Source organism: Borostomias antarcticus (assembly GCF_949987555.1).
Source record: "Borostomias antarcticus genome assembly, chromosome: 16".
NCBI lineage: Eukaryota > Metazoa > Chordata > Actinopteri > Stomiiformes > Stomiidae > Borostomias > Borostomias antarcticus.
The window spans coordinates 24,346,426-24,371,425 of record NC_140249.1 but is presented as its reverse complement, the minus strand read 5'-3'; the positions used below and the strand labels follow the sequence as shown (position 1 = coordinate 24,371,425).

The window sequence follows — 25,000 nt, the reverse complement described above, 5'->3', positions numbered from 1 at the left end:
GACCGAGGGAGCAACGAACCACTGGTCTCGCCTTCTCACTTGTAAAGTCGGGACGTAATAATCTTAAATATCAAACATGTTTGATATTATCAGGGCCGCCCTGATGGGTCTGCGAGCCGAAGGTTTAAGATTGGATCTGTAAACCCCTCACATTACAAGATCATCTGGGCCGATCATCCTCCCCGACCAACGCTCCAGACCAGATTTCTCCTCCGATTGTCGGGAGGGGTGAATCGGGGATAAATCGGCCCAGAAATCCTGTCGTCTGAGCCCGTCATAAGCGACCACCACAGCCTGGAAAAGGCCACCATGCGCCCTAACGTCCTGTCATGTCCTCTGTCCTCCCACAGACGGCTCTAATCAGCTTCCAGTCACACTACAGGACAAGGACACCCGTGAATGTGATGAGAAAATGCAAACAGGAAATGAATGACAAAGCCAGAGGCAAGAAGATGACGTTCAGCCCAAAACATCGAATGAAAATGTTCTATTTTCTGGCTTGCTGCTATCTAAGACATGACATGTGAAGGAAACGTTATAAGTGGGAAATAAATACTGTTTATACATGTCTCCTGCTTGCCAAGTAGTGAACGAGAGACCAAGGCTTTATTAAGAATTAATAATATTATAATAATATTAATGAACGGAAAGTTCACAAAGCAACATGTCTTTCTGCTGCGTCGTGGCCAGTCCATAATGTCTCAACTCTACCACACATTCACTGATGAATTCTAGAGAAATTGGCAATTTAAACGACATTTTGAGTGACAAGCGGAGCCGATATGTCCCATCTTAGCAGCATCATGTCTGAGGAGAGACCAGCCTGACCCCGTGACCCCGTGGCCCTGGTCCTGTGTTCCTGGGGACACCAGGCAAAGCCAACATGGCCGCCACGCTCCTAAGAGTCGCTCATCAGATAAACCCCCCCGTGTGTTCAGTGTTGACTTTCTCTGCTCTACCAGCCTGGAAGCTCAAGTGAAATGTGTGTGTGTGTGTGTGTGTGTGTGTGTGTGTGTGTGTGTGTGTGTGTGTGTGTGCGTGTGCGCGCGTGTGTGTGTGTGTGTGTGTGTGTGTGAGTGTATGTGTGTGTGTGTGTGAGTGTGATAACTGTATAATTATTTACATACTACACAACATATGCAGTGAGGAAATCCTTTGACTCACATTAACTTCATCAACCCTGGAACAATGTATGCTTTATACTAAACCATGCTTGTATACTAGCCAGTGGACTAACTCATTCTTGTATACTTGCCAGTGGACTAACTCATTCTTGTATACTTGCCAGTGGACTAACTCATTCTTGTATACTTGCCAGTGGACTAACTCATTCTTGTATACTTGCCAGTGGACTAACTCATTCTTGTATACTTGCCAGTGGACTAACTCATTCTTGTATACTTGCCAGTGGACTAACTCATTCTTTATACGTTATCTCCCTGTCTTAGAGGGCTCCCCTCTCATTAACTGTGTGTGTTTCTACTGTACTTGTCTCTCTCCAGGACATTCGTTCCCATAAAAACGTTAACGGGTCGGAGAAAAAGCCATCAGAGTTTCTCCTGGGGCTGCACTGCATTGTGGGTAAACCACTATTGAATAATGCAACCCTCTCTGAAGGTTCAGCTGCTGAAGATAATCGCTGCAACAAACAACAACAACGGCACAGACAAGTAAATACTGCCCTCACTTTAAACTTACAATAAACTAACTTTAAACTTACAGTGGAAGGCAAATTCTTCAAACAGACACACTGTAATACAACGTTTGTCAGAAACATAGACCGTACTGTATGAGGATCTACTATGTGAGTAGAGTGCCGATCAAGTGAAGACTCATTGAGGAGCCTTAGAGGAAATGTACGTCACATGAAAAATGACACTTCGTCACTCAGCTCCTTGGGTGTTTAAAGAGTTATTACACCATAGAGAATGGAGATTCAACTGATATGTGTACGTTTATCTCTACAGATTACACTGTAATGGAATACATTCACCACATGTATAATCTATTTATAAGATGTATCATTGTCTTAATATCCTGCACCTCTCTCACTGTAGATTCACTTGAGAACAGCAGACATCCTGTCAAGTCTGAATCCTGCTATCATACAGGAAGGACTTATGCAGCCTGGTCACGGAAGCCTGGAGAACGCATGCAATACATGTCTTACCAGAGAGCGCCCTCTGCTGGTGTAAACACCTCAGTGCTCTTTACATGTTATTACTATTGGTGTACATTCATAAATATAATACTAAAACTAACACAGCCCAAGAAGGAGGCTACATTAGAGCTTTCTGAGTGACATGATTCAACACAATAATATAGGTCGTTAATTTAAAGAAAGTTAAATTCAATGCTAACATTTGGGTGTTTTTTTAAAGAACTAATCCAGTCTGCTTAAATTTCAGAGTTGAATTGACAGTTGTGAAGTGATACAGAGAAAAGTAGCCAATTCACAATGGATCCTCAATACGCTCATCCCCCAACAAACCCCAAAATTATCTCTCTCAAATACAGTACAAGTATATTTTCTGTTTCAATACTGATACAACATTCATGTTCAATGCACACAGACATTTATACACAGAGAAACTCTCTAAACAGCCCGTATGGAGAGATAAAAACAGCAGAGAGCGTTTTAAAATAAGATCAGACTTCCTGGACTGGGTGTGGATAATACTGGATCTTCCCAGAGCAAACCTGCCTTCCTCAATCTCACTTTGTCCCTCTTTACATGTACAGGCTAGCTGCGATTACATGTTTCTCACCTAAATGAAGATGAAACATCTACGTGAAAAGAGGGTTCAGGGGAGCGACTTTGTTTCTTTCCAACGATTTCACTGCTTGAGGCAAAGCTTTTTTGTCGGAGTTTGATAAAAATGTAGATAAAACATGGTACTTGTACCATGACAATAATGACCCTCATAGCAAGGTCATTACTCAAATTGTTACAATGTTAATACACCGTGATGACCCCCCCCCTCTAGGTGAATTCAGATAAGACTCTTATCTCTGGAGAGTCTTAATGATGTGGTTGGTCAGACTTCAGAGCAGATAGGGGACAGGTAGAGAGTCTAGAACCTAGAACCTTCCATGCTGTCTGGGAGATCTAGAACACACTCTGGATACACACACCGCTATATCCTATAGGTTCAAAAGCAACACATAATGGGAGAACAAATTGGCATACACAACAGTGTAACTGTCTAATAACTTACACTTTGTCCTAGTTATTGGTGCACTAAAAGTAAACACAGTCCGTCCGTCTTAATGACATGCATGCATTCAGATGAGATATAGCTATAGAGATAAAGCTTAACACAGCATGTTGAAGAGACTCTGACGCGCTAGGTGAAGTCAAATTGTAGGATATGTGCAATAGGCCTCACTTGCTCACAGGCAGAGCTGCAATGTCAATGATTTGTAAAACAACTCCGGCCAAGAGAAAAGTTAAATCAAAATAAACTCAGAACTATTCTAATGCCCCTCTTCTGAAAAGCACTGCATACACGCAGGCGATGTCCAACTATCCTAACCCTCCTCAACACGCTGTCTCCGGGCTCGCTGCTAGGCTACCGCTGGCTGCTAGGCTACCGCTGGCTGCTAGGCTACCGCTGGCTAGCAACAACATCAGCACCAGTGTCGCTGTCCGCGCGAGGGGTCCTGAAACCAACCACAGCGCGAGCTTCTGGATCAGATGACCCCGTGCCAGCTAACCCGGGCTAGGCCAGGCTAGGCTATCATATCTGGGCTTTGGCACGATCGTGTTTCAAATGGTTTATTCAATAATGCCATCGCTAGTGTGTCAGCGATTTCTTTTGCAGTCTCAAATAGGCTAACGTCCTATGTAGCCTTTAGCTTGGGCCTAAAGAGATGGAGACGAATGCTCCAGGCGAGGGGAAACAATTCCGTTCCGGATTTACACGAGATAACAAACAAACACAGTCCCTTGTAGTAGGCTATTCCAGTGTGTATTTCACCTCATAGGCAACAACAACATCTAGATATTATTCAAGCAGCCGGATACTCAAATCACAGCGAGACTCAAGCAGCCCTGGCCGGACGGCCTAGTATTATCAGAAGAAAGACAACCTCGTCTAGGCTAGCCTACTCAGCAAAACTCACACTGACATGTCTCATGCTTTTCATATTTAAATCGAGCTTTGTTGAATATTTAATATTTATTTATTAAGTCTCCCCACTTAATAAAACCCGTTGAACAAATGCCCCCTATTCATTGGAGAAGCAGGGAATTACATTCACCTTGTACCTCCCCCATCAGCTGCCCGTTAAATTGCAATATGACATTAGATTTAACCCCAACCGCAAACATCGCCAGTGTTTCTCAAACCTTTTGTAGTCGGAAGAAAAGATGCCTCCGCTCGCCGGGTCGTGTCCGTATTCGGGCTCCCCGACGCTGGAGGACCCGGAGCCTCCTTTCTCATCGCTGAACGCGGAGCTGGAAGACATTTCCTCTCCTTCTGAACACAGACGGGGATTTACTGCGGGAGCAGAGCCTCTCTTAAAGGCACACAGCACCTCTTAAAGGGACACAGCAGAGCCTCTCTTAAAGGGACACAGCAGAGCCTCTCTTAAAGGCACACAGCACCTCTTAAAGGGACACAGCAGAGCCTCTCTTAAAGGCACACAGCAGAGCCTCTCTTAAAGGGACACAGCAGAGCCTCTCTTAAAGGCACAGAGCAGAGCAGCTCTTAAAGGCACACAGCAGAGCCTCTCTTAAAGGCACACAGCAGAGCCTCTCTTAAAGGCACACAGCAGAGCCTCTCTTAAAGGCACACAGCAGAGCCTCTCTTAAAGGGACACAGCAGAGCCTCTCTTAAAGGCACACAGCAGAGCCTCTCTTAAAGGCACACAGCAGAGCCTCTCTTAAAGGCACACAGCAGAGCCTCTCTTAAAGGCACACAGCAGAGCCTCTCTTAAAGGCACACAGCAGAGCCTCTCTTAAAGGGACACAGCAGAGCCTCTCTTAAAGGGACACAGCAGAGCCTCTCTTAAAGGCACAGATACCCTCTTAAAGGCACAGAGCCTCTCTTAAAGGGACACAGCAGAGCAGCTCTTAAAGGCACACAGCAGAGACTCTCTTAAAGGGACACAGCAGAGCCTCTCTTAAAGGGACACAGCAGAGCCTCTCTTAAAGGCACACAGCAGAGCCTCTCTTAAAGGGACACAGCAGAGCCTCTCTTAAAGGGACACAGCAGAGACCCTCTTAAAGGCACACAGCAGAGCCTCTCTTAAAGGCACACAGCAGAGCCTCTCTTAAAGGCACACAGCAGGGCCTCTCTTAAAGGCACACAGCAGAGCCTCTCTTAAAGGGACACAGCAGAGCCTCTCTTAAAGGGACACAGCAGAGCCTCTCTTAAAGGCACACAGCAGAGCCTCTCTTAAAGGCACACAGCAGCTACATCTGCTACACTGACAGCCCACACCTCCGGTCACCACCGGGATGACGCGCACGTCACGTGATATCTGATGGTCCTTTGGTCGCCTAGTCTACCTCCCCCCCCCCTTTCCAATGTACAACAGGGCCTGAACACGCGTCTGTTCTGCGTGTCCTCAGCCCATAGCTAGGCTGTGTGCACATGAACAGACCACTATGGGTGACTTGGATAATATTAATAAATTGGATAATATTTGATAATATTAACACATGATTTAGCAGGGGCAAGCATTTATACCAGGGCCTGAGATTGAGACGGATATACAGGTTGATGGTCTGATAGACACTGGTCAGATATACTGGTCAGATAGACACTGGTCAGATAGACACTGGTCAGATAGACACTGGTCAGATATATTTTGTTCATATTCACCTTAGTTCGATAGCAGCATTTGAATGGCATTAATTCTTAATCTTTACATTCAAATTCAAATTGAAATCCTGCACCCTCATGTGCTTAATTCTTCCTAAAAGCAGAACTGCTTGCTTGTAGTAGGCCTATTGTGTCTTATTGCCTTATCCAGCCCACTAGCTTTACGGAAATTAATTAAACAAAGACAAATGATTGAACTACAAAAGGCTAGTTACGGTTAAAGTAAACGTGAATAACATTATAAATCATGATTTCATTCACCAGCAGGTGTCAGTATTGGGCCAAGAGTTGCATGTGTTGCATTCCAGTAACAGCAGGTGGCAGTCTTCACCATTATTCACGTCTTGTATTCCTGATAAGATAAAGCTATTTTGGAGTCCGAGCTTCCCTGAAATTGGTTTGAGTGCATTGAATAGAGTGTGCCTATTGACAAATGATGTTGTTGTTCAGTGAATGTTTTGGACATTCTGAAACATATCTGTAATATATCTACAAAGAGGTTTGATAACTATAAGCGCTCCATCTCGTGTTACTGCTTAAATATAATGTTTAATGTGAAGTAGCTGCATTGTGGACATTGGGTCAGATTCAAAGCACCAATAATGAGTTTTTCTGGAACAGGAAGTAGGTTTGTTTGTGAAAGGAAGTGAGGCTGAACACCTGAACTCCTGGAAGGTGAAATGCTCTACTGCTTAGATCAGATATGCGACTGTAAAACCTGCATCATACCTGAACTCACCCCTCACCCTCCCCTAGCCTATTTCATACCTGAACTCACCCCGAACCCCTTACCCTCCCCTAGCCTATTTCATACCTGAACTCACCCCGAACCCCTTACCCTCCCCTAGCCTATTTCATACCTGAACTCACCCCTCACCCTCCCCTAGCCTATTTCATACCTGAACTCACCCTCACCCCTCACCCCTCACCCTCCCCTAGCCTATTTCATACCTGAACTCACCCTCACCCTCCCCTAGCCTATTTCATACCTGAACTCACCCGAACCCCGAACCCTCCCCTAGCCTATTTCATACCTGAACTCACCCTCACCCCTCACCCTCCCCTAGCCTATTTCATACCTGAACTCACCCTCACCCCTCACCCCTCACCCCCCCCCCCCCCCCCCCGAACCCTCCCCTAGCCTATTTCATACCTGAACTCACCCCGAACCCCGAACCCTCCCCTAGCCTATTTCATACCTGAACTCACCCTCACCCCTCACCCTCCCCTAGTCTATTTCATACCTGAACTCACCCCCACCTCTCACCCTCCCCTAGCCTATTTCATACCTGAACTCACCCCCCCCCCGAACCCTTCCCTAGCCTATTTCTTCATGTTGAGCAGCAGTCCTGCATCATTCCTCCTGATAGATTTGACTGTAGCTATTTCTTGAGCACTTGGTGTCAGTTATATAAGGGTGTGGAGGGTTCGCAGCACTTGGAGAATGATTATACTTATCTAAATAGACGTGTTGCATTGTACTGTATGCAAGACAAATATCTTCTTTGGAACAGTTTAACCTGCCTGCCCCCAAAGCCCCGCCCTCCCTGTTCACTCCTGCTGCTCATGTTAATGAGTGACTCTGGGGTGAGTTCAATCTGAAAATGGTGTGCACCGTTTTCCTACGGTTTCCGGGGTTGACGACGTATTTCATATGAAACGGTGTGCAACTGGCTTTGAGGTCGGTTTCTCTCATTGGGTGGGTGTGTTACCCAATCAGCCATATAGGTGCAACCAGTGTTCCCTGCCACAAGACATCCACGAAACAGACCATCCCCCCGCCTTCGTTTCCCGTCTCTAAACACACCTCTTCATTCACGCATACTCTATCATTTAGGGTTAGATTGATATTTATAACTGTTTTGTTATTGTTGTAACTTTGTTGTTATTATTATTATTATTATTATTATTATTATTGAGTGGTGAGGAGGAGGAGATGGTGTATGACAGACCCTCGCTGTACTCTGCTCTCGTGAGCTGGGCTGTAACGTGAACCTCAGAGCGGGATCTGCTAGATGCTTCTGCAGAACTCTGTCAACACAGTCGTTCCCCAAATGAGCAGAAAAACTCGCTGGATTGGTCGCTGGTCGCTTCTGACTAATTAAGTCGCCAAGGGGGTCTGGAAAGTGGCCAGATACAGAGACAAAGTCGCCGAGGGGGTCTGGAAAGTGGCCAGATACAGAGACAAAGTTGTGAAGTTGGCAACATTGGGTGCAATGCTTGCTTAAAGGTGTACTTTGCTATTTTGGACATTTAGCTGTATTTGTGGTCTGTTTACCATGAACCTGAAACACAGAGACCATAACTTCACTGATGGTTCCAGTATTGAGCTGCTGTTGCTGCAGTTTTTCTGCCGGCTCTCACTGGGCTACAATGGAAGTCAATGGGTCACCCGTAAATGCGTTGAAATACTATGATAAATGTGCTTTTCTGAGACGGGAAGCACAGGGTGTACTCTGACCAGTCTCAGAATGCTCTCCTGTGAAATGTATCGCAATCCAAATATTTTTGACATGTTCGGCATGACTTTTACGAGTGCTCAACACACCACCGGTTCTGTTTCAATACATTTTTGGCAACATTTTGTCTGGGCTGAACTCACCCCTAGTCTACCTCAGCCCTCCTCCCTCCCACACCATCAGCCAGGAGGGCGGGGCCTGGCGCCCTGGCACCGACACAGAGCGAGAGAGAGAGAGGCTGTGTGTGTTAGAGAGTGTGTGTGTTTAAGAGAGACTGAGAGAGAGAGAGAGAGAGAGAGGGAGGGAGGGAGGGAGAGGGAGGGAGGGAGAGGGACACACACAGACTCAGGCAGTATCATCAGACACCTGTCTGAACAGGTGGTTACCGCGGCAGCTACCTTCCCCAGATCTGGACCTGTGCTGTAGCCGGACCACCATCCTTTATCCTCTGCTCTCCTCCGTCTGTCTGGACTAAGGACCGGTCAGCAGATCTCTAACCTCTCAACAGCGCCGTGTTTCGGGTTGAGATTCTTTATCGATCAGGTTTATTGATCTGAGCGTTATCGATCGATCGGCCCGTGAAGAGAGCGCGATGGCAGACTTCCCCGCCAAGGTCGCCACGGAGACGAGCTCACCGCAGCCCCAGCAGAACCAGGGCGGGTTCCCCCGTCTGGACCTGGACGTGGGCTTCATCAGAACCGTCCCTGCCATGCTCATGATGGCCCAGATAGTAAGTCACCCTCGGTCGCCCCCCTCTCTCCTCTCTTCTCCTCCCTGGTTCTGCTGGGCGCTGGTCCGGGTGCTTCGGTTCTGTTGGGTTCTGCTCCTCAAGTACGGGATCTGTTTCACAGTGCCCGTTGTCATGGAATTTAACACACAGTCTCAAGACTATTCAGATTCATATCTTTTCTTTCCCCTGAAACCTCTAATATCAATCCCTGTTGTTATTTTAAACACCTCAACTCTCCCTCTTTGTAAATGTAAAACACCGCCTATCCTCCTCTCTTTGTTTAAGTCAGAAAGGCCACACCTTATGTCCTTCCGCCCTCCCTCAGACCTTTTGTTTTCTTTGTCTCTATTCAAAGCGATATTCAAAGTGAGTTTCATCCCACATTCATTTCTGCCACTGTGTGATATCCGTCCCCTCACGATGACGCATAGACAACTCAGCCAATCAAATCCTAGAAAGACTTACCTGTGTTTTGACTGAATATAAGCCAGAGGAGAAGTGACTGACTTCACTTCTCTGATAGAATCACTCTGTGTTTTTACTATTGAGGTCCGTTTGCAACCGTATTGTTTTCTTAATAAACCTGACTGAACATCTTTTTGAGCGAACCCAGGCTTTGGCAAATACTTTCATTTTTATAGCAACTACACCGTCTCTCTGATCCAATCTGCCCCACTCTGCTGTGTCTCTGAGGCGTGGCTGGGTAAGCTAGCATGGTTCACCTCTCCTGCTTTGACTTCCAGATACAGCAACAGTTGGGGCGGCTGTAGCTCAGTTGGTAGAGCGGGTCGTTCAGTGATCGAAGGGTCAGTGGTTCGAATCCCAGCTCTGACTGTCCACATGTCCTTGAGCAAGACACCTAACCCCCAATTGCTCCCAATGAGCATGTTAGCACCTTGCATGGCAGCTGCCGCCATGGGTGTGTGAATGGGTGAATGAGAGGCCATTGTAAAGCGCTTTGAGTGCCGCTAAGGTGGAAAAGCGCTATATAAGTGCAGTCTATTTACCATTTAGTTTAGGTCAACATTAAAGCTGATCTGATCAATGAATCTGATCATTACACCTCTTGCGCTATTATATATGCTATTATATATGCTATTATATATACTATTATATATGCTATTATATATGCTATTATATATACTATTATATATGCTATTATATACGCTATTATATATACTATTATATATGCTATTATATATACTATTATATATACTATTATATATACTATTATATATGCTATTATATATACTATTATATATGCTATTATATATGCTATTATATATGCTATTATATATGCTATTATATATGCTATTATATATACTATTATATATGCTATTATATATACTATTATATATACTATTATATATGCTAATATATATGCTATTATATATGCTATTATATATACTATTATATATACTATTATATATTTTGCACCATCCTGTCTTGCTCCTGCACGCTGTCTAATGTTTATTTATTGTATTGTTTGTATTGTTTATTTATTGTATTGTTTGTATTGTTTATTTATTGTATTGTTTGTGCACCAACAGTCCAGAACAAATTCATAGTGTGTGAAAACCTACCTGGATACAATAAATATGATTGTGATTCTCATTTAAATTAAGGCATTAACAGTCGATCCATGACTAACATGCGCCTGTCTCAGGGTCCCGACAACATCTGGAAGACTTCTTAACTTCTTAACATCTGGAAGACGTCTTAACTTCTTAACATCTGGAAGACGTCTTAACTTCTTAACATCTGGAAGACGTCTTAACTTCTTAACATCTGGAAGACTTCTTAACTTCTTAACATCTGGAAGACTTCTTAACTTCTTAACATCTGGAAGACTTCTTAACTTTTAAATATCTGGAAGACTTCTTAACTTCTTAACATCTGGAAGACTTCTTAACTTCTTAACATCTGGAAGACTTCTTAACTTCTTAACATCTGGAAGACTTCTTAACTTCTTAACCTCTGGAAGACTTCTTAACTTCTTAACATCTGGAAGACTTCTTAACTTCCTAACATCTGGAAGACTTCTTAACTTCTTAACATCTGGAAGACTTCTTAACTTCTTAACATCTGGAATACTTCTTAACTTCTTAACATCTGGAAGACTTCTTAACTTCTTAACATCTGGAAGACTTCTTAACTTCCTAACATCTGGAAGACTTCTTAACTTCTTAACATCTGGAAGACTTCTTAACTTCTTAACATCTGGAAGACTTCTTAACTTCTTAACATCTGGAAGACTTCTTAATTCTTAACATCTGGAAGACTTCTTAACTTCTTAACATCTGGAAGACTTCTTAACTTCTTAACATCTGGAAGACTTCTTAACTTCTTAACATCTGGAAGACGTCTTAACTTCTTAATATCTGGAAGACGTCTTAACTTCTTAACATCTGGAAGACGTCTTAACTTCTTAACATCTGGAAGACGTCTTAACTTCTTAACATCTGGAAGACGTCTTAACTTCTTAACATCTGGAAGACTTCTTAACTTCTTAACATCTGGAAGACTTCTTAACTCCTTAACATCTGGAAGACTTCTTAACTTCTTAACATCTGGAAGACGTCTTAACTTGGTTCTCAGTGACGATAATCGCTCGTCGTTAATAGAAAGAACAGTCAAAGTGAGGACCTCCTTCCTCCGACGAACGTTGGTCTTGACTTGGAATCTGTCGTGTTGTGCAAGTCTTTAACGAGGAGACATCTTTCCTGACTATCTTTTCCATACATTCTCTGTCATATATTAGTTGATGATTACACATGGTTAGTCAGCGCCCTCCACATACCTCACATGACATCAGGGTGAGGTGGCTCTCAGCACGGGCGCGGTCGAGGCCTTATCAGCTCCTGACGCGCACTATTAGTTTACTGCTGTTAATTACTGCTGGTGACAGTTGTACCACTTCAAACACACACACACACACACACACACACACACACACGCACGCACACAAACACTCACATACCGGTTGAACAAACCTTCCTGAGGCGTGCTAAGGGGCTGTGATAAGACATCAACATACCTTGGCCTGGAGGACCAGTCTACATCCCTACCGGCACGGCACCGAGCTCACGTTGAACATCGTGTATCGGTGACGGCACGATGGTAATCTTATATTCCATTATGAACGCTTCCACGGGCTTTTGACTGAGCTGTCGCCGGCTCATGTTCTGGGTTCTATGTGCACACGCTGACGCACACACACACTCACACCATGGCATTCCTTCAGAAACATGTCAGAAAAAACACAGATCATATTCCATCATATTCGGTCCTGTCACCGTCGTGCTTTTAGCTCCTATGAGACGAGGAATCAGCCGGTGTGTGATGAGGCCTCAGTGATGTAACCTAAGATAAGCTCTTATTCCATCAAATATTCATACAGAACAGCTGCAAAACTTTAATGTACAAATGGTTCTCTCAGATATTCACTAAACAAAATGATGTTATAAACCATCCATAGACTTAATAACCCTCACATTCCCTTTACTGTAGTTCTCATATGACAGGAGCCTTGTTAAGATGAACCTTTGACCCATCGCCTGGTGTACATGTGTGTGATAGAGAGAGGTGTGTAAGGTGTGTGTGTGTGTGTGTGTGATAGAGAGGTGTGTAAGGTGTGTGTGTGTGTGTGATAGAGAGGTGTGTGTGTGTGTGTGTGTGTGGGGGGGGGGGTTAAACAGCCTATTGGACTGAAACTCTATCTCTGAATACATAATGGATCAACCTTTTCTCTGGAGGGAGGAACAGAGGCAGAGAGCTGAAGGAGATGAAAGACAGAGAGGGAGTGAGATTCTTCCTCCTTACTGAGGCGGCCGGTACCACCCGGCCCACCCGGCCTACCCGGCGTGCCCGTCCTCCTCCTCTCAGTACCGGAACTCGCCTCAGCGGCCCGCCGGGTTTACAGAACTGGGAAGAAGTCCAACCTTCGGTGGCGCCCTTTCAACAAACACACAAATGCCCCCCTCCCCCCACTCACCCCCTCCTCTCTCTTCCTGGCTCCTCCCCCCACTCACCCCCTCCTCTCTCCTCCTGGCTCCTCCCCCCACTCACCCCCTCCTCTCTCCTCCTGGCTCCTCCCCCCACTCACCCCCTCCTCTCTCCTCCTGGCTCCTCCCCCTCCTCCAGGTGCTGGGCCTGCTGGTGTGGGCCCTGGTCTCCAGCGCCACCTACTGGATCGCACCCGCCTACGGCTGGGTGCTCTTCGTCAGCGTCACCTTCTGGATCCTCACCATCCTCTTCTTCCTCATGCTTCTCTGTGGCATCCGACGAAAAATCACCTCCGTGCCCTGGCCACTGGTGGTGAGTGTCCTGCCCGTCACTGGGGTGTAGGGTTTGACCATAGCCTGGGGGTATTAGAGTGTAGTGGTCAGGGGGGTGTAGGGTTTGACCATGGCCTGGGGGTATTAAAGTGTAGCGGTCAGGGGGGTGTAGGGTTTGACCATGGCCTGGGGGTATTAAAGTGTAGCGGTCAGGGGGGGTGTAGGGTTTGACCAGGGCCTGGGGGTATTAAAGTGTAGCGGTCAGGGGGGGTGTAGGGTATGACCATGGCCTGGGGGTATTAAAGTGTAGTGGTCAGGGGGGGTGTAGGGTATGACCATGGCCTGGGGGTATTAACGTGTAGCGGTCAGGGGGGGTGTAGGGTTTGACCAGGGCCTGGGGGTAGGAGGGGGCTGTTCCTCTCATTACCCTGTAGGCAAGTACCAGAGTTTTAAACTGGATGGGAGGAGCTACAGGGAGCCAGGGTAGAGAACAGTATCTTCAATACTTATCTATTACAAATCTGCAGAACATAAAAAATGCTTCCTAAAGTGTGAAAAAAAACAACCATAGATCCTCATCCATTCCTCGTCTCCTAGGTGATGGCGTTCAACGCCGCGGCAACTGTGCTCTATCTGACGGCGTTCATCGCCAACGCCGCGTCCGTCCAACACTACCGCTGGTCCCCGGTCTTCTACAACAACATGGCCGCTGCTGCTGTGAGTCACACACACACACACACACTCACACACACACACACACACACGCACACACACACACACACACACACACACGCGCACACTCAAACACGCACGCACACACACACACACACACACACACACACACACACACTCACACACACACACACACACAAACACATGCTCATTCACACACACACACACACACACACACACACACACACACACACACACACACACACACACATACACACACAGTCAAACACACACACACACACACACACGCGCACACACGCACACACACACACACACACACACACACACACACACACACGCACGCACACACACATAGCGGAAACAAGCACACACAAACTAGTCAGTAAATTATCTTGCTTGTTAGTCTGGTTCCACCACTGATCATCAGTACCTGGGTTTCCAGGTAAATACAGCAATAATAGTGATATTATTATAATTATTAGTATTATAACAGCTTCCATATTCATATCTGAGCAAACATGGCGTGTCAAGTCCGCTCGCCAGTTCTCCCTGGAGGCTGTTCTACCCAGTACAGAATCAACGCCATCGGCATGGATACTGAACACCTCATCAACACAGATCAGCGATACTGAACGTCTCTCCTCTCTGGCTCCTCCTCCTGGGCTGGGTCTCTCCTCTCTGGCTCCTCCTCCTGGGCTGGGTCACCAGGACACCGGGTCAACGGCTCCTCATTAAACCCCTTAGATCTGCAGCCTGGCGGGATAGGTCAAGGTCAAGGTCAAGGTCAAGGTCAGGGTCGTTTGTTTGGTCACATGACCAGTAATAGGGGGTGAAACATGCAGTAAAATGAAAGGGGCGGGTTCTCAATCACTACTAAAATATCAAGAGATAGATAAATACAATGAGACTATAAAAACAGTAGATTGACAATAAAAACCAGTAGATGAGGATTAGAAGGGGATAAAAGAAGGGTTTCATAAAAAAACACAGTAAAAACCAACCAGTAAAAACCAACGAACACAGTTTAAGCGGCAGGTGTGAGCTGTAGAGATATGGGTCGTACAGGTCGGAGGGGAACGCCATAGTGCGCCTCTAGCCACTGTTTGACTAAGAGGAGGATCTGGCGGGCGTGTCACCCCGGCCGCGGTCCCCAGATACACACCTCCACGGTCGGGAGCGTGAGAGAGAGAGGGTGGGTCCTGGGTCCTGGGTCCTGGGTCCGGACAGATAAGCTTTTATGAGTGGTCTCACTCCGCCTGGCCAAAGTCCATGTGTGGTTTACACCAGCGCACACACACACACACACACACACACACACACACATGCACACAAACACGCACGCACACACAAACACACACACACACACACAAACACAACCCTTGTCACCGCCGTGTTGCTCAACCTGCAGGTTTGCTAGTCGGTGAGTGGAGATCGATGGGTTTGAGTGGATGTGATGTGTAACTTGAACCCCGTATTGCATCAGCTAGTCCCCCTCCCTGTGTCCTCAGGGACACAGTCCTCCTGGGTTTGGGTGTTGTGAATGAATTTCAAGTCTCAACAAAGTGTTCTGTTTTCCCCCTGGACTGTAATCTTAACTTTGTAGTTCGTTCTCATAGATCAGTCTGTTAGAACTACAAATCCCTCCCTGTGTGACATCACTTCCCTGTCCTTCCCCCTGAAACTGTCACTTCCTCTTCTCCTGTATAAACCAACGAATCCTATTCACGTTCGGCACTCTTGCCTGGAATCACTTCCTGTGCGAGGGTCCGCTTCTGCAGAATCGTAACATAGAATAAACTATTGTACTTTGTTAAAACCAGCTTGATCGACCACTCAGCGTGTTCTTTGACAATCTGACTAAAAATAACTTTCAGTGTCCTCAGGGACACAGTCCTCCTGGGTTTGGGACGGGGTAGGGACACAGTCCTCCTGGGTTTGGGACGGGGTAGGGACACAGTCCTCCTGGGTTTGGGACGGGGTAGGGACACAGTCCTCCTGGGTTTGGGACGGGGTAGGGACACAGTCCTCCTGGGTTTGGGACGGGGTAGGGACACAGTCCTCCTGGGTTTGGGACGGGGTAGGGACACAGTCCTCCTGGGTTTGGGACGGGGTAGGGACACAGTCCTCCTGGGTTTGGGACGGGGTAGAGAGCAGTAGTCTCTGTGCTGTGGGCCTAACAGCTCTATTAACCAAACCTACAATAGGGCGTGGTCAGCTAACCACACTGAGAAATCCATGTCAGGCTATTGACTTTATTATGTTGATACTATTGGCTATTGACTTTATAATGTTGATACTGTGTGTGTGTGTGTTTATGTGTGTGTGTGTGTGTGTGTGTGTGTGTGTGCGTGTGTGTGTGTGTGTGTGCCAGTTCTTCGGCATCGTGGTGACCCTCCTGTACGGCGCCAGCACCTTCTTCTCCTACCTGGCCTGGAGGGGAGACAGCAGCAGCAGTCCAGCATAGGACTGACCAACCCTAACACCCCCCCTGAAGAGGACTGACCAGCCCTAACACAGCCCCAACACCCCCCCTGAAGAGGACTGACCAGCCCTAACACCCCCCCTGAAGAGGACTGACCAGCCCTAACACAGCCCCAACACCCTGAGGAGGACTGACCAGCCCCCAACACCCCCCCTGAGGACTGACCAACCCTAACACCCTGTGGAGGACTGACCCCTCCCCCCCGCTCCCCCAACACCCCGCTGAAGAGGACTGACCAACCCCCAACACCCCCCCCCCTCCTGAGGAGGACAGACCGCCCCCCCCTCCTGGAGGTCCACCCAACTGCTGCCCCCCCTCCCTGACAGACCCCTCACACTCACCCTCCTCTACACACTCAAAGACTTGATAGAACAGAAGCAGAACCGGACAGAACCGGCCCTATCGAGCGCTCAGCAGCCCCTGCTAACGGTACCGGTCCAGAAACAGCTGAGTGAGTGTGTTGTGTTCTGTACGTGCGCTAGCCTGTAGATCTGCTATCTAGCGCTCTCTCTCTCTCTCTGTGTGTGTGAACTACTGTGTCTGATAAGACCTCTCCTGCCCTCTCTACACGCCCGACGACGCCCCACAGACACGCAATTGTGACACCGACGCTGTTGATTGTTGCTACGGTTACCCCAACCGCGATAAGCCATCCAATTTGTCTCCATGGTGACAGAACAGCGATGAATACATTACATGCATGAGTCGTATATGTATGGATGCTGGTCATATGTCTCTGGGACACACGCGTGTGTGGTGTCCACTCCTAGGCTCTCGTCTTCATCTCAGCTTCTGCTCCATGTTGGGAGGGGGGGTGGGGCACTGCTGGGGGGCAGGATCCAGAACCCGCACCCCTCCAAACATCAACGTGACCTTCTGCTAGACGCCTGTCTTGAACATGATTGTGAAGGGATTATTCCTTTATTTATGAAGCACTTTGAATAGTTAGGATCCGAGTGTCACTTGATCTGTGCCTTGTGAAGAATTCTGTTTATACTCATACATCTTTAGACCAATACAGGTCTGTTGTGTTGTTAGTTCAACCATATCTTTTATTAAATAAAGTAGAATGTGATTTTACTGAATGATTCAATATGTTTTATTTGAAACTCATTCTTATATACAGGCAGTATGTACAAACCAGACACAAATACAATTCTTTACAGAAAAAGCAATCAACTGTTTTGTTAAATACGGGTAGAAAACATCTATCAATTTGTCAGTAATACAAAAGTGGTTGCCATGACGTTATTAATGAAATACCAATGATAGGACTGAGAGCAATCCCATTGGCTAAAGCTGTAGGGGGCGGGTGCATGAACAGGTACCATGGACCAATCAAGAATCAAAGAATTAAGAACAAACCGTTCAGAGGCCTCCATCTACAGTAGGAAGCATTTTCGAATTTAACTTTTATCTTAGAAAATGTTGCACCTTTCAAGTTACACACGAGTTACATTCACAGGCACATAACTGATGAGACTGAGGTCACGAGGTCACATTTCAGCAAAGACGAAGCCGATGGACGTCACATTTCAGCAAAGACGAAGCCGGAGGACTTCTAGACAACAGAACCTTCTAAACACCACAGCAGGGGGGAGGACAGAGATCAACGTAAGATGCTCGCTTTAAGTCCTGTAGAAACACACAACCCCACAACACGGACACGGGTGATCCTCCGTTGACAGCAGCGCTTTGTGTGCGTTGATGGCGTGTGCGTCACTACGGTCCTGTAGTTGTGGTCTTGAAATGTTTGGAGGTTACAGAACTCAGGGACTTCACCACCAGACCTTGGCTCAGGTCCAGTCCACGGCCCTCGCGCTCCTAGACACACACACACGGCAGCAAGGCTGAGAAAACGACACTGATTGATTGATTGGTTGATTGATTGATTGATGCAGCCAGACCAGCTGCTATCCTCTCAGACCAGCTGCTACACGGTACCAGCAGAGGAGAGACCTCTCCTGATCTGACTACAGGTATAAACGGTAGTCTGTACCTGTAGTCTCAGGGTGTATTCACACAGACACTATTTACTGCGCACCAAACAAGCTTTGGGCCTGAGAGCGCTTCGTTTAGGCCTGTGTGAACACAGCAATCTCACTCAGGTGCACCAAAACAGCCCCACCGAGACCCTCCAGAAGGGGTGGTCTCCAGAAGGGGTGGTCTCCAGAAGGGGTGGTCTCGGAGCGGCTTCAACCGAATTGTTGTGCGCACCAGTTATGGTGTGAAAGCGCGCGACCTCGGACCGAGTAAAGAAAGTGCTGTGTGAAAGCGCGCGACCTCGGACCGAGTAAAGAAAGTGCTGTGTGAAAGCGAACCGCAGTAGCTGAGAAATGAAAACAATGTATCACTTTCGCTTTTGGTGCGCATCAATGGTGCATATGTGAATACGCCCTTAGTGAAGGTTTTTAGCACAACCACTGCACCTTTGACTGCATGCTAGGACTCCTGCAAACCACCAGATGTCACTGTGCTCTGTGTTTTCAATGCCCCGGAGCTCCGGCTCAATCAGGAAGAAGCCCCAGAAGCTTCACATCCCTAGTCAGCGGTTTGCTACTCACTGCTCTGTAGTCCACGAACATCTCCTTGAAGGCCATGAAGTCTGTGAAGGTCAGCAGCATATCAAAGATGTCCCCTGACACTTCGTCTTTGTGCTGTCTGAAAGACAGGCGAGCGGAAAAGAGAGGTTAAAGTTCAAATTCAAGGTGTTTTTTTTGGTACAGTGAAATGGTAGGTTGCTTCTGGTTAGGAGGGGATGGAGGGGTCGTGCGCCCCCTGCTGGCGTTGAGTAGCACAGCTCCTTACTTCAGCAGGAAGGTGAAGGAGTTCATACTGAAGTCAGGGATCCTCTCCACCAGCTGCTTCTCCAGGTACTTCTCCAGCAGCTCAATCTGGGGAGGACATGGTCACAGAGTCAGGAGGACCGCGCTAGCGCCCGGAGCTAAAGCCCCGGCCTCTGACCAGGCCCGGGTACGAGGTCGCGGGGAGCAGATCACACGGAGGGGGAGGGGGGGGAGGGAGAGAGCGACGGCAGACGCGGTCTCACGTATTCGTTGAAGATGGCCGTGTAGCTGAGTTTGTTCTCCTCGGAGTCGTCGAACTCTAGGTAGTGTTTCTCCATGAAGCTCTGCTGCAGCTGCTGGAACTCCTCCTCTGGGGAGAGACGTCAAAACACAGCGTGAGACCAACCACCTTACCCCCCCCAAACCACCTTACCCCCCCACGTCCCAAACCAGTCCCCCCCAAACCACCTCACCCCCCCACGGCCACAACCACCTTACCCCCCCACGTCCACAACCACCTTACCCCCCCCCAAACCACCTTACCCCCCACGTCCCAAACAGTCCCCCCCAAACCACCTTACCCCCCCACGTCCCAAACCAGTCCCCCCCAAACCCCCTTACCCCCCCACGCCCCAAACCAGTCCCCCCCAAACCACCTTACCCCCCCACGTCCCAAACCAGTCCCCCCCAAACCACCTTACCCCCCCACGTCCCAAACCAGTCCCCCCCAAACCCCCTTACCCCCCCACGCCCCAAACCAGTCCCCCCCAAACCCCCTTACCCCCCCACGCCCCAAACCAGTCCCCCCCAAACCACCTTACCCCCCCACGTCCCAAACCAGTCCCCCCCAAACCACCTTACCCCCCCACGTCCCAAACCAGTCCCCCCCAAACCCCCTTACCCCCCCACGCCCCAAACCAGTCCCCCCCAAACCCCCTTACCCCCCCACGCCCCAAACCAGTCCCCCCCAAACCACCAGCTCAGTGGCCGTGTGGTTAGTCTGCGCCCTGAGGTTGGGGGTTCAATCCTATACTATAACTACAAAAAATGGTACCCAATGCCTCCCTGCTTCACACTCAGCATCAAGGGTTGGATTGGGGGTAGGTTCCTGCGACATACTAGCGTCATGTCCAGGGGGTGTACTTGTACATACTAGCGTCATGTCCAGGGGGTGTACTAGTACATACTAGCATCATGTCCAGGGGGGGTACTTGTACATACTAGCATCATGTCCAGGGGGTGTACTTGTACATACTAGCCTCATGTCCAGGGGGTGTACTTGTACATACTAGCGTCATGTCCAGGGGGTGTACTTGTACATACTAGCGTCATGTCCAGGGGGTGTACTTGTACATACTAGCGTCATGTCCAGGGGGTGTACTTGTACATACTAGCCTCATGTCCAGGGGGTGTACTTGTACATACTAGCGTCATGTCCAGGGGGTGTACTTGTACATACTAGCGTCATGTCCAGGGGGTGGACTTGTACATACTAGCGTCATGTCCAGGGGGTGTACTTGTACATACTAGCGTCATGTCCAGGGGGTGTACTTGTACATACTAGCCTCATGTCCAGGGGGTGGACTTGTACATACTAGCGTCATGTCCAGGGGGTGTACTTGTACATACTAGCATCATGTCCAGGGGGTGTACTTGTACATACTAGCGTCATGTCCAGGGGGTGTACTTGTACATACTAGCCTCATGTCCAGGGGGTGGACTTGTACATACTAGCGTCATGTCCAGGGGGTGGACTTGTACATACTAGCGTCATGTCCAGGGGGTGTACTTGTACATACTAGCATCATGTCCAGGGGGTGTACTTGTACATACTAGCGTCATGTCCAGGGGGTGTACTTGTACATACTAGCCTCATGTCCAGGGGGTGGACTTGTACATACTAGTGTCATATCTAGGGGGTGTACTAGTACATCAAGCTGCCTCACGCTAAGGAATCAGAAGATAGGCTCCTGTCCCTATGGGCCACTAGGCTCCAGAACCATTGGTTCTTCTCAAGGCTACTTACTTAGTTACCCCCCAAACCAACCTGTATCTCCTTTACGTCCAAATCAACATCTAGCCCCCAATACCAAAGTCACACAAGGAAGAATAGAACAGAACATGTCTGCTTATATCCCCCAAGCATAGTCCCTCTACCTGCCAGTTCATCCTCAAGCATGGTCCCTCTACCTGCCAGTTCATCCCCTAGCATAGTCCCTCTACCTGCCAGTTCATCCTCAAGCATGGTCCCTCTACCTGCCAGTTCATCCCCTAGCATAGTCCCTCTACCTGCCAGTTCCTCCCCAAGCACAGTCCCTCTACCTGCCAGTTCATCCCCAAGCATAGTCCCTCTACCTGCCAGTTCATCCTCAAGCATAGTCCCTCTACCTGCCAGTTCATCCCAGAGCATAGTCCCTCTACCTGCCAGTTCATCCCCTAGCATAGTCCCTCTACCTGCCAGTTCATCCCCAAGCATAGTCCCTCTACCTGCCAGTTCATCCCCAAGCATAGTCCCTCTACCTGCCAGTTCATCCCCAGCATAGTCCCTCTACCTGCCAGTTCATCCTCGGACTGCATCTGACAGCAGCAGCTGGCTAGCCTACCCATGATGATGTCCTCAATACTGGCTAACCTACCCATGATGATGTCCTCAATACTGGCTAGCCTACCCATGATGATGTCCTCAATACTGGATAACCTACCCATGATGATGATAACCTACCCATGATGATGATAACCTACCCATGATGATGATAACCTACCCATGATGATGTCCTCAATGCTGCCAATGACGGCATCAAAGGCGGAGTCCACGTCTGACGAGCTGGGAAGGGGGGGGGGGCACAGAGGTCAGTATCCATTGAGGGTCATGCAACACAGGACGACACACACACACACACACACACACACACACACACACACACACACACACACACACACACACACACACACACACACACACACCTTGAAACAGCAAGGTCCTCCTCCTCCATGTCCACCATCTCCACGATGTTGTCTACGCCGCCCAGTCGATCTGACAGGGAAACAACAGACACATTTACAAAGATACGACAGGGAAACAACACACATTTACAAAGATACGACACGACGTGACGCTTGAACTTCACGTGCGAGTGAAGCATGTGACGGGCAGGACCGCCCCTTTAAGAGAGCACCTTAGTGGGGGGGGGGGGGTGGGGGGGGGGTGTACCTTAAGGCCTTTATCAAGAGATTAGAGACGGTGGATGTAGCCTACGGTGGCCGGCTTGCTCCTTACCATCCAGAACAGACATTGATTTATCACCATATGCGTCGGCGCTCAATGCAGCCAGACTCTCAGTCAGGAGCAATTCGGACAGAACAAAGTAAATCAAATGTTGTTCCATCGGGGCGACAAGTGGAACAAACTCCCCGTGTCGGACGTGAGGAGGAACTTAACTCCAAAAGTCCAGACGTCACGTTACCTTATTGCAGTGAGAACATGGCTCTCCTCGGGGTAGCCTACCCACTGAGCAAAGACACGTCTAAAAGACGTCTTTTAGATGTCTTTTTTGTCTTTTCCGGACGTCCAAAGACATCCAATTAGGAGCCAGAATGAATGTTTTTTTAAGACGTTCAGATATTGGACCTGTTCTGCACGTCCACAGACGTCTTAGAGGGGTCCAAGCCAGACGTGTGAATATTGAGGGGTCCAGCAGACGAACACACGGGGTTCAGGACCCACGGACGTTATTAAGACGTGATCTGAACGTCTCCCTGACGTTGCGTGTTTGCTGGGTAGCTCCACCTGGCCACCATCATGTCATCACCTACCTTGACCAGAGACCTCTGATATAACGTTACACTCAGAGCAACGTTCGTTGGAATGAATGGGTGAATGAATGGGTGAATGAATGGGTGGCCATGTTTCAACCCCATCCTTGATCCTATCCAGTTATTTTAATACATCCATGAACTCAACAGAAGGTTTGATGACAGCTCACACACACCTGAAGGCACCTCTATGAGCAAGGTGCTCTAAAGGCCCCATCCATCAGAAACACAGGAAACATGGAGGTTAAAGTTTGTTTTCTCTCTCTAGAAACACCACCTGCAACATTAGTGCGAAGGTAAACGTGAGCTACTTAAGTGTACAGCTGGCTAGTTAACTATTCACTCGTTTTTATCAGAATTTACTCTAATTTATACGATCATTGGCTTCAATGTAGATGACATATAGACTTACTGCGCTCTTCAATATCCATTCGGAACCGAGTTACCGGCTGGTTCTAGTTCTGGTTCTGGTAACGACGTGCTTGATAATATTCCTGAGCAGTAATCGCTACCAAGGCAACGGAGAAAACGCGTCCTTCTGAATTGAATCCGGTAGGGAAACAAATTCTGACTGTAAGGTTCCTATACCCAGAATATAAGGTTCCTATACCCAGAATATAAGGTTCCTATACCCAGAATATAAGGTTCCTATACCCAGAATATAAGGTTCCTATACCCAGAATATCGATGTTATTCGTGGAGATGATTTGTTGAGTCAATAAATGTTTTTTTTTTTTTTTTTTTTCAAACCAAACAGTTGTTTGCGATCGGTTTAACAGAACGAACGAGTTTTTCTAAATAATAATGACACTTTTGGAGAAGGTGGCTCACATGAACATACATTTATTACAAATATCACAATCCAGAAAACAATAAAGTAAATCACATCTTTGGGAACCCTGGGGATATTCTGTAATAGACGTTTAAATACAACTTGATCTGCTTTCTCAATGTTTACAGTCCTGAAGCTGCCCTTCAGCTCCCGGTCCACACAGGAAGCTCCAGACAGATGCCCCTGGATGCCCCCGCTGCTCCACACCTTCCTAGAACACTCTGGAACAGTTCGAACCATGACTCAACACCCCATCATGCAATCTGAGGGAATTAAAACAATTCAAATCCCCCATAATAATATTATTCAATGAAATTAAATTCTATTTGATTGAGTTTTTAATTGTACACGAACATAATACTCTGAATCACTTTTTTTTGTCTCGTTAATTTTGCCATCCCATTCAAACACAATTGTAATTCAACCAATCCAGAAATGCTTCGAGCGGAAGTTTTGCCCGACTGTCCACCGGTCTGTCTGTGATCGCTGACTGTCCACCGGTCTGTCTGTCCACCGGTCTGTCTGTCTACCGGTCTGTCTGTCCACCGGTCTGTCTGTCCACCGGTCTGTCTGTCTACCGGTCTGTCTGTCCACCGGTCTGTCTGTGATCCGGTCTGTCTGTGATCCGGTCTGTCTGTGGTCGCTGACTGTCCACCGGTCTGTCTGTGGTCTCTGACTGTCCACCGGTCTGTCTGTCCACCGGTCTGTCTGTCCACCGGTCTGTCTGTGGTCGCTGACTGTCCACCGGTCTGTCTGTCCACCGGTCTGTCTGTGGTCGCTGTGCCGTTCATGTCGGGTCGGGTCAAAACAAAAAGGGAGAACCAGAACCACAGGGGAATGTCCGCCGCGTTGGAGCCGACGGGAACAGAGGAGCCTGAGGGGGGGGGGGGGGGGACTGCACATGATCCACCATCTTCTGACGGGGGGGGGGGGGGTTGTCTCTGGATATGTGTGTGTGTGTGCCCCCCTCCCCCAACAGGCAGACAGCTCCATTGAAGGCGGGAGACAACAAGGCTTCTCCACATGCTGTCCAACCCCCGTCTCCCCTCCGAACAGTCTCTCCTCTCCCCCCTCCCTCCTCACACCAGGCCCAGGGT

At 48.0% G+C, this 25,000-nt stretch overlaps 3 protein-coding genes across 3 annotated transcripts in view; 1 reads left to right on the top strand and 2 right to left on the bottom strand.

Moving 5' to 3' along the window:
- The first annotated feature begins 8,664 nt into the window (after positions 1 to 8,664).
- pllp (plasmolipin) lies at positions 8,665 to 17,499 on the top strand. Its single transcript, XM_084450651.1, has 4 exons — positions 8,665 to 9,020; positions 13,164 to 13,337; positions 13,895 to 14,014; positions 16,362 to 17,499. Exons 1-4 carry the CDS (start codon positions 8,883 to 8,885, stop codon positions 16,452 to 16,454), a joined length of 525 nt encoding a protein of 174 aa, XP_084306777.1. The 5' UTR covers positions 8,665 to 8,882; the 3' UTR covers positions 16,455 to 17,499.
- Positions 17,500 to 17,631: 132 nt separating this feature from the next.
- arl2bp (ADP-ribosylation factor-like 2 binding protein) lies at positions 17,632 to 23,559 on the bottom strand. The gene is made up of 7 exons (XM_084451215.1): positions 23,484 to 23,559; positions 22,223 to 22,292; positions 22,021 to 22,082; positions 19,522 to 19,628; positions 19,281 to 19,366; positions 19,037 to 19,133; positions 17,632 to 18,296 (listed from the first exon to the last, which is right to left on the bottom strand). The coding sequence occupies exons 1-7, from the start codon at positions 23,500 to 23,502 to the stop codon at positions 18,195 to 18,197; spliced, it is 543 nt and encodes a 180-aa protein (XP_084307341.1). The 5' UTR covers positions 23,503 to 23,559; the 3' UTR covers positions 17,632 to 18,194.
- A 417-nt stretch (positions 23,560 to 23,976) lies between these two features.
- The window catches only part of rspry1 (ring finger and SPRY domain containing 1), a 15,652-nt gene continuing 14,628 nt past the window's right edge, over positions 23,977 to 25,000 (bottom strand). Inside the window, exon 15 of the mRNA XM_084451203.1 lies at positions 23,977 to 25,000. This exon is cut by the window's right edge and continues 199 nt beyond it. The gene's annotated coding sequence lies outside the window, so the exon portion shown is untranslated.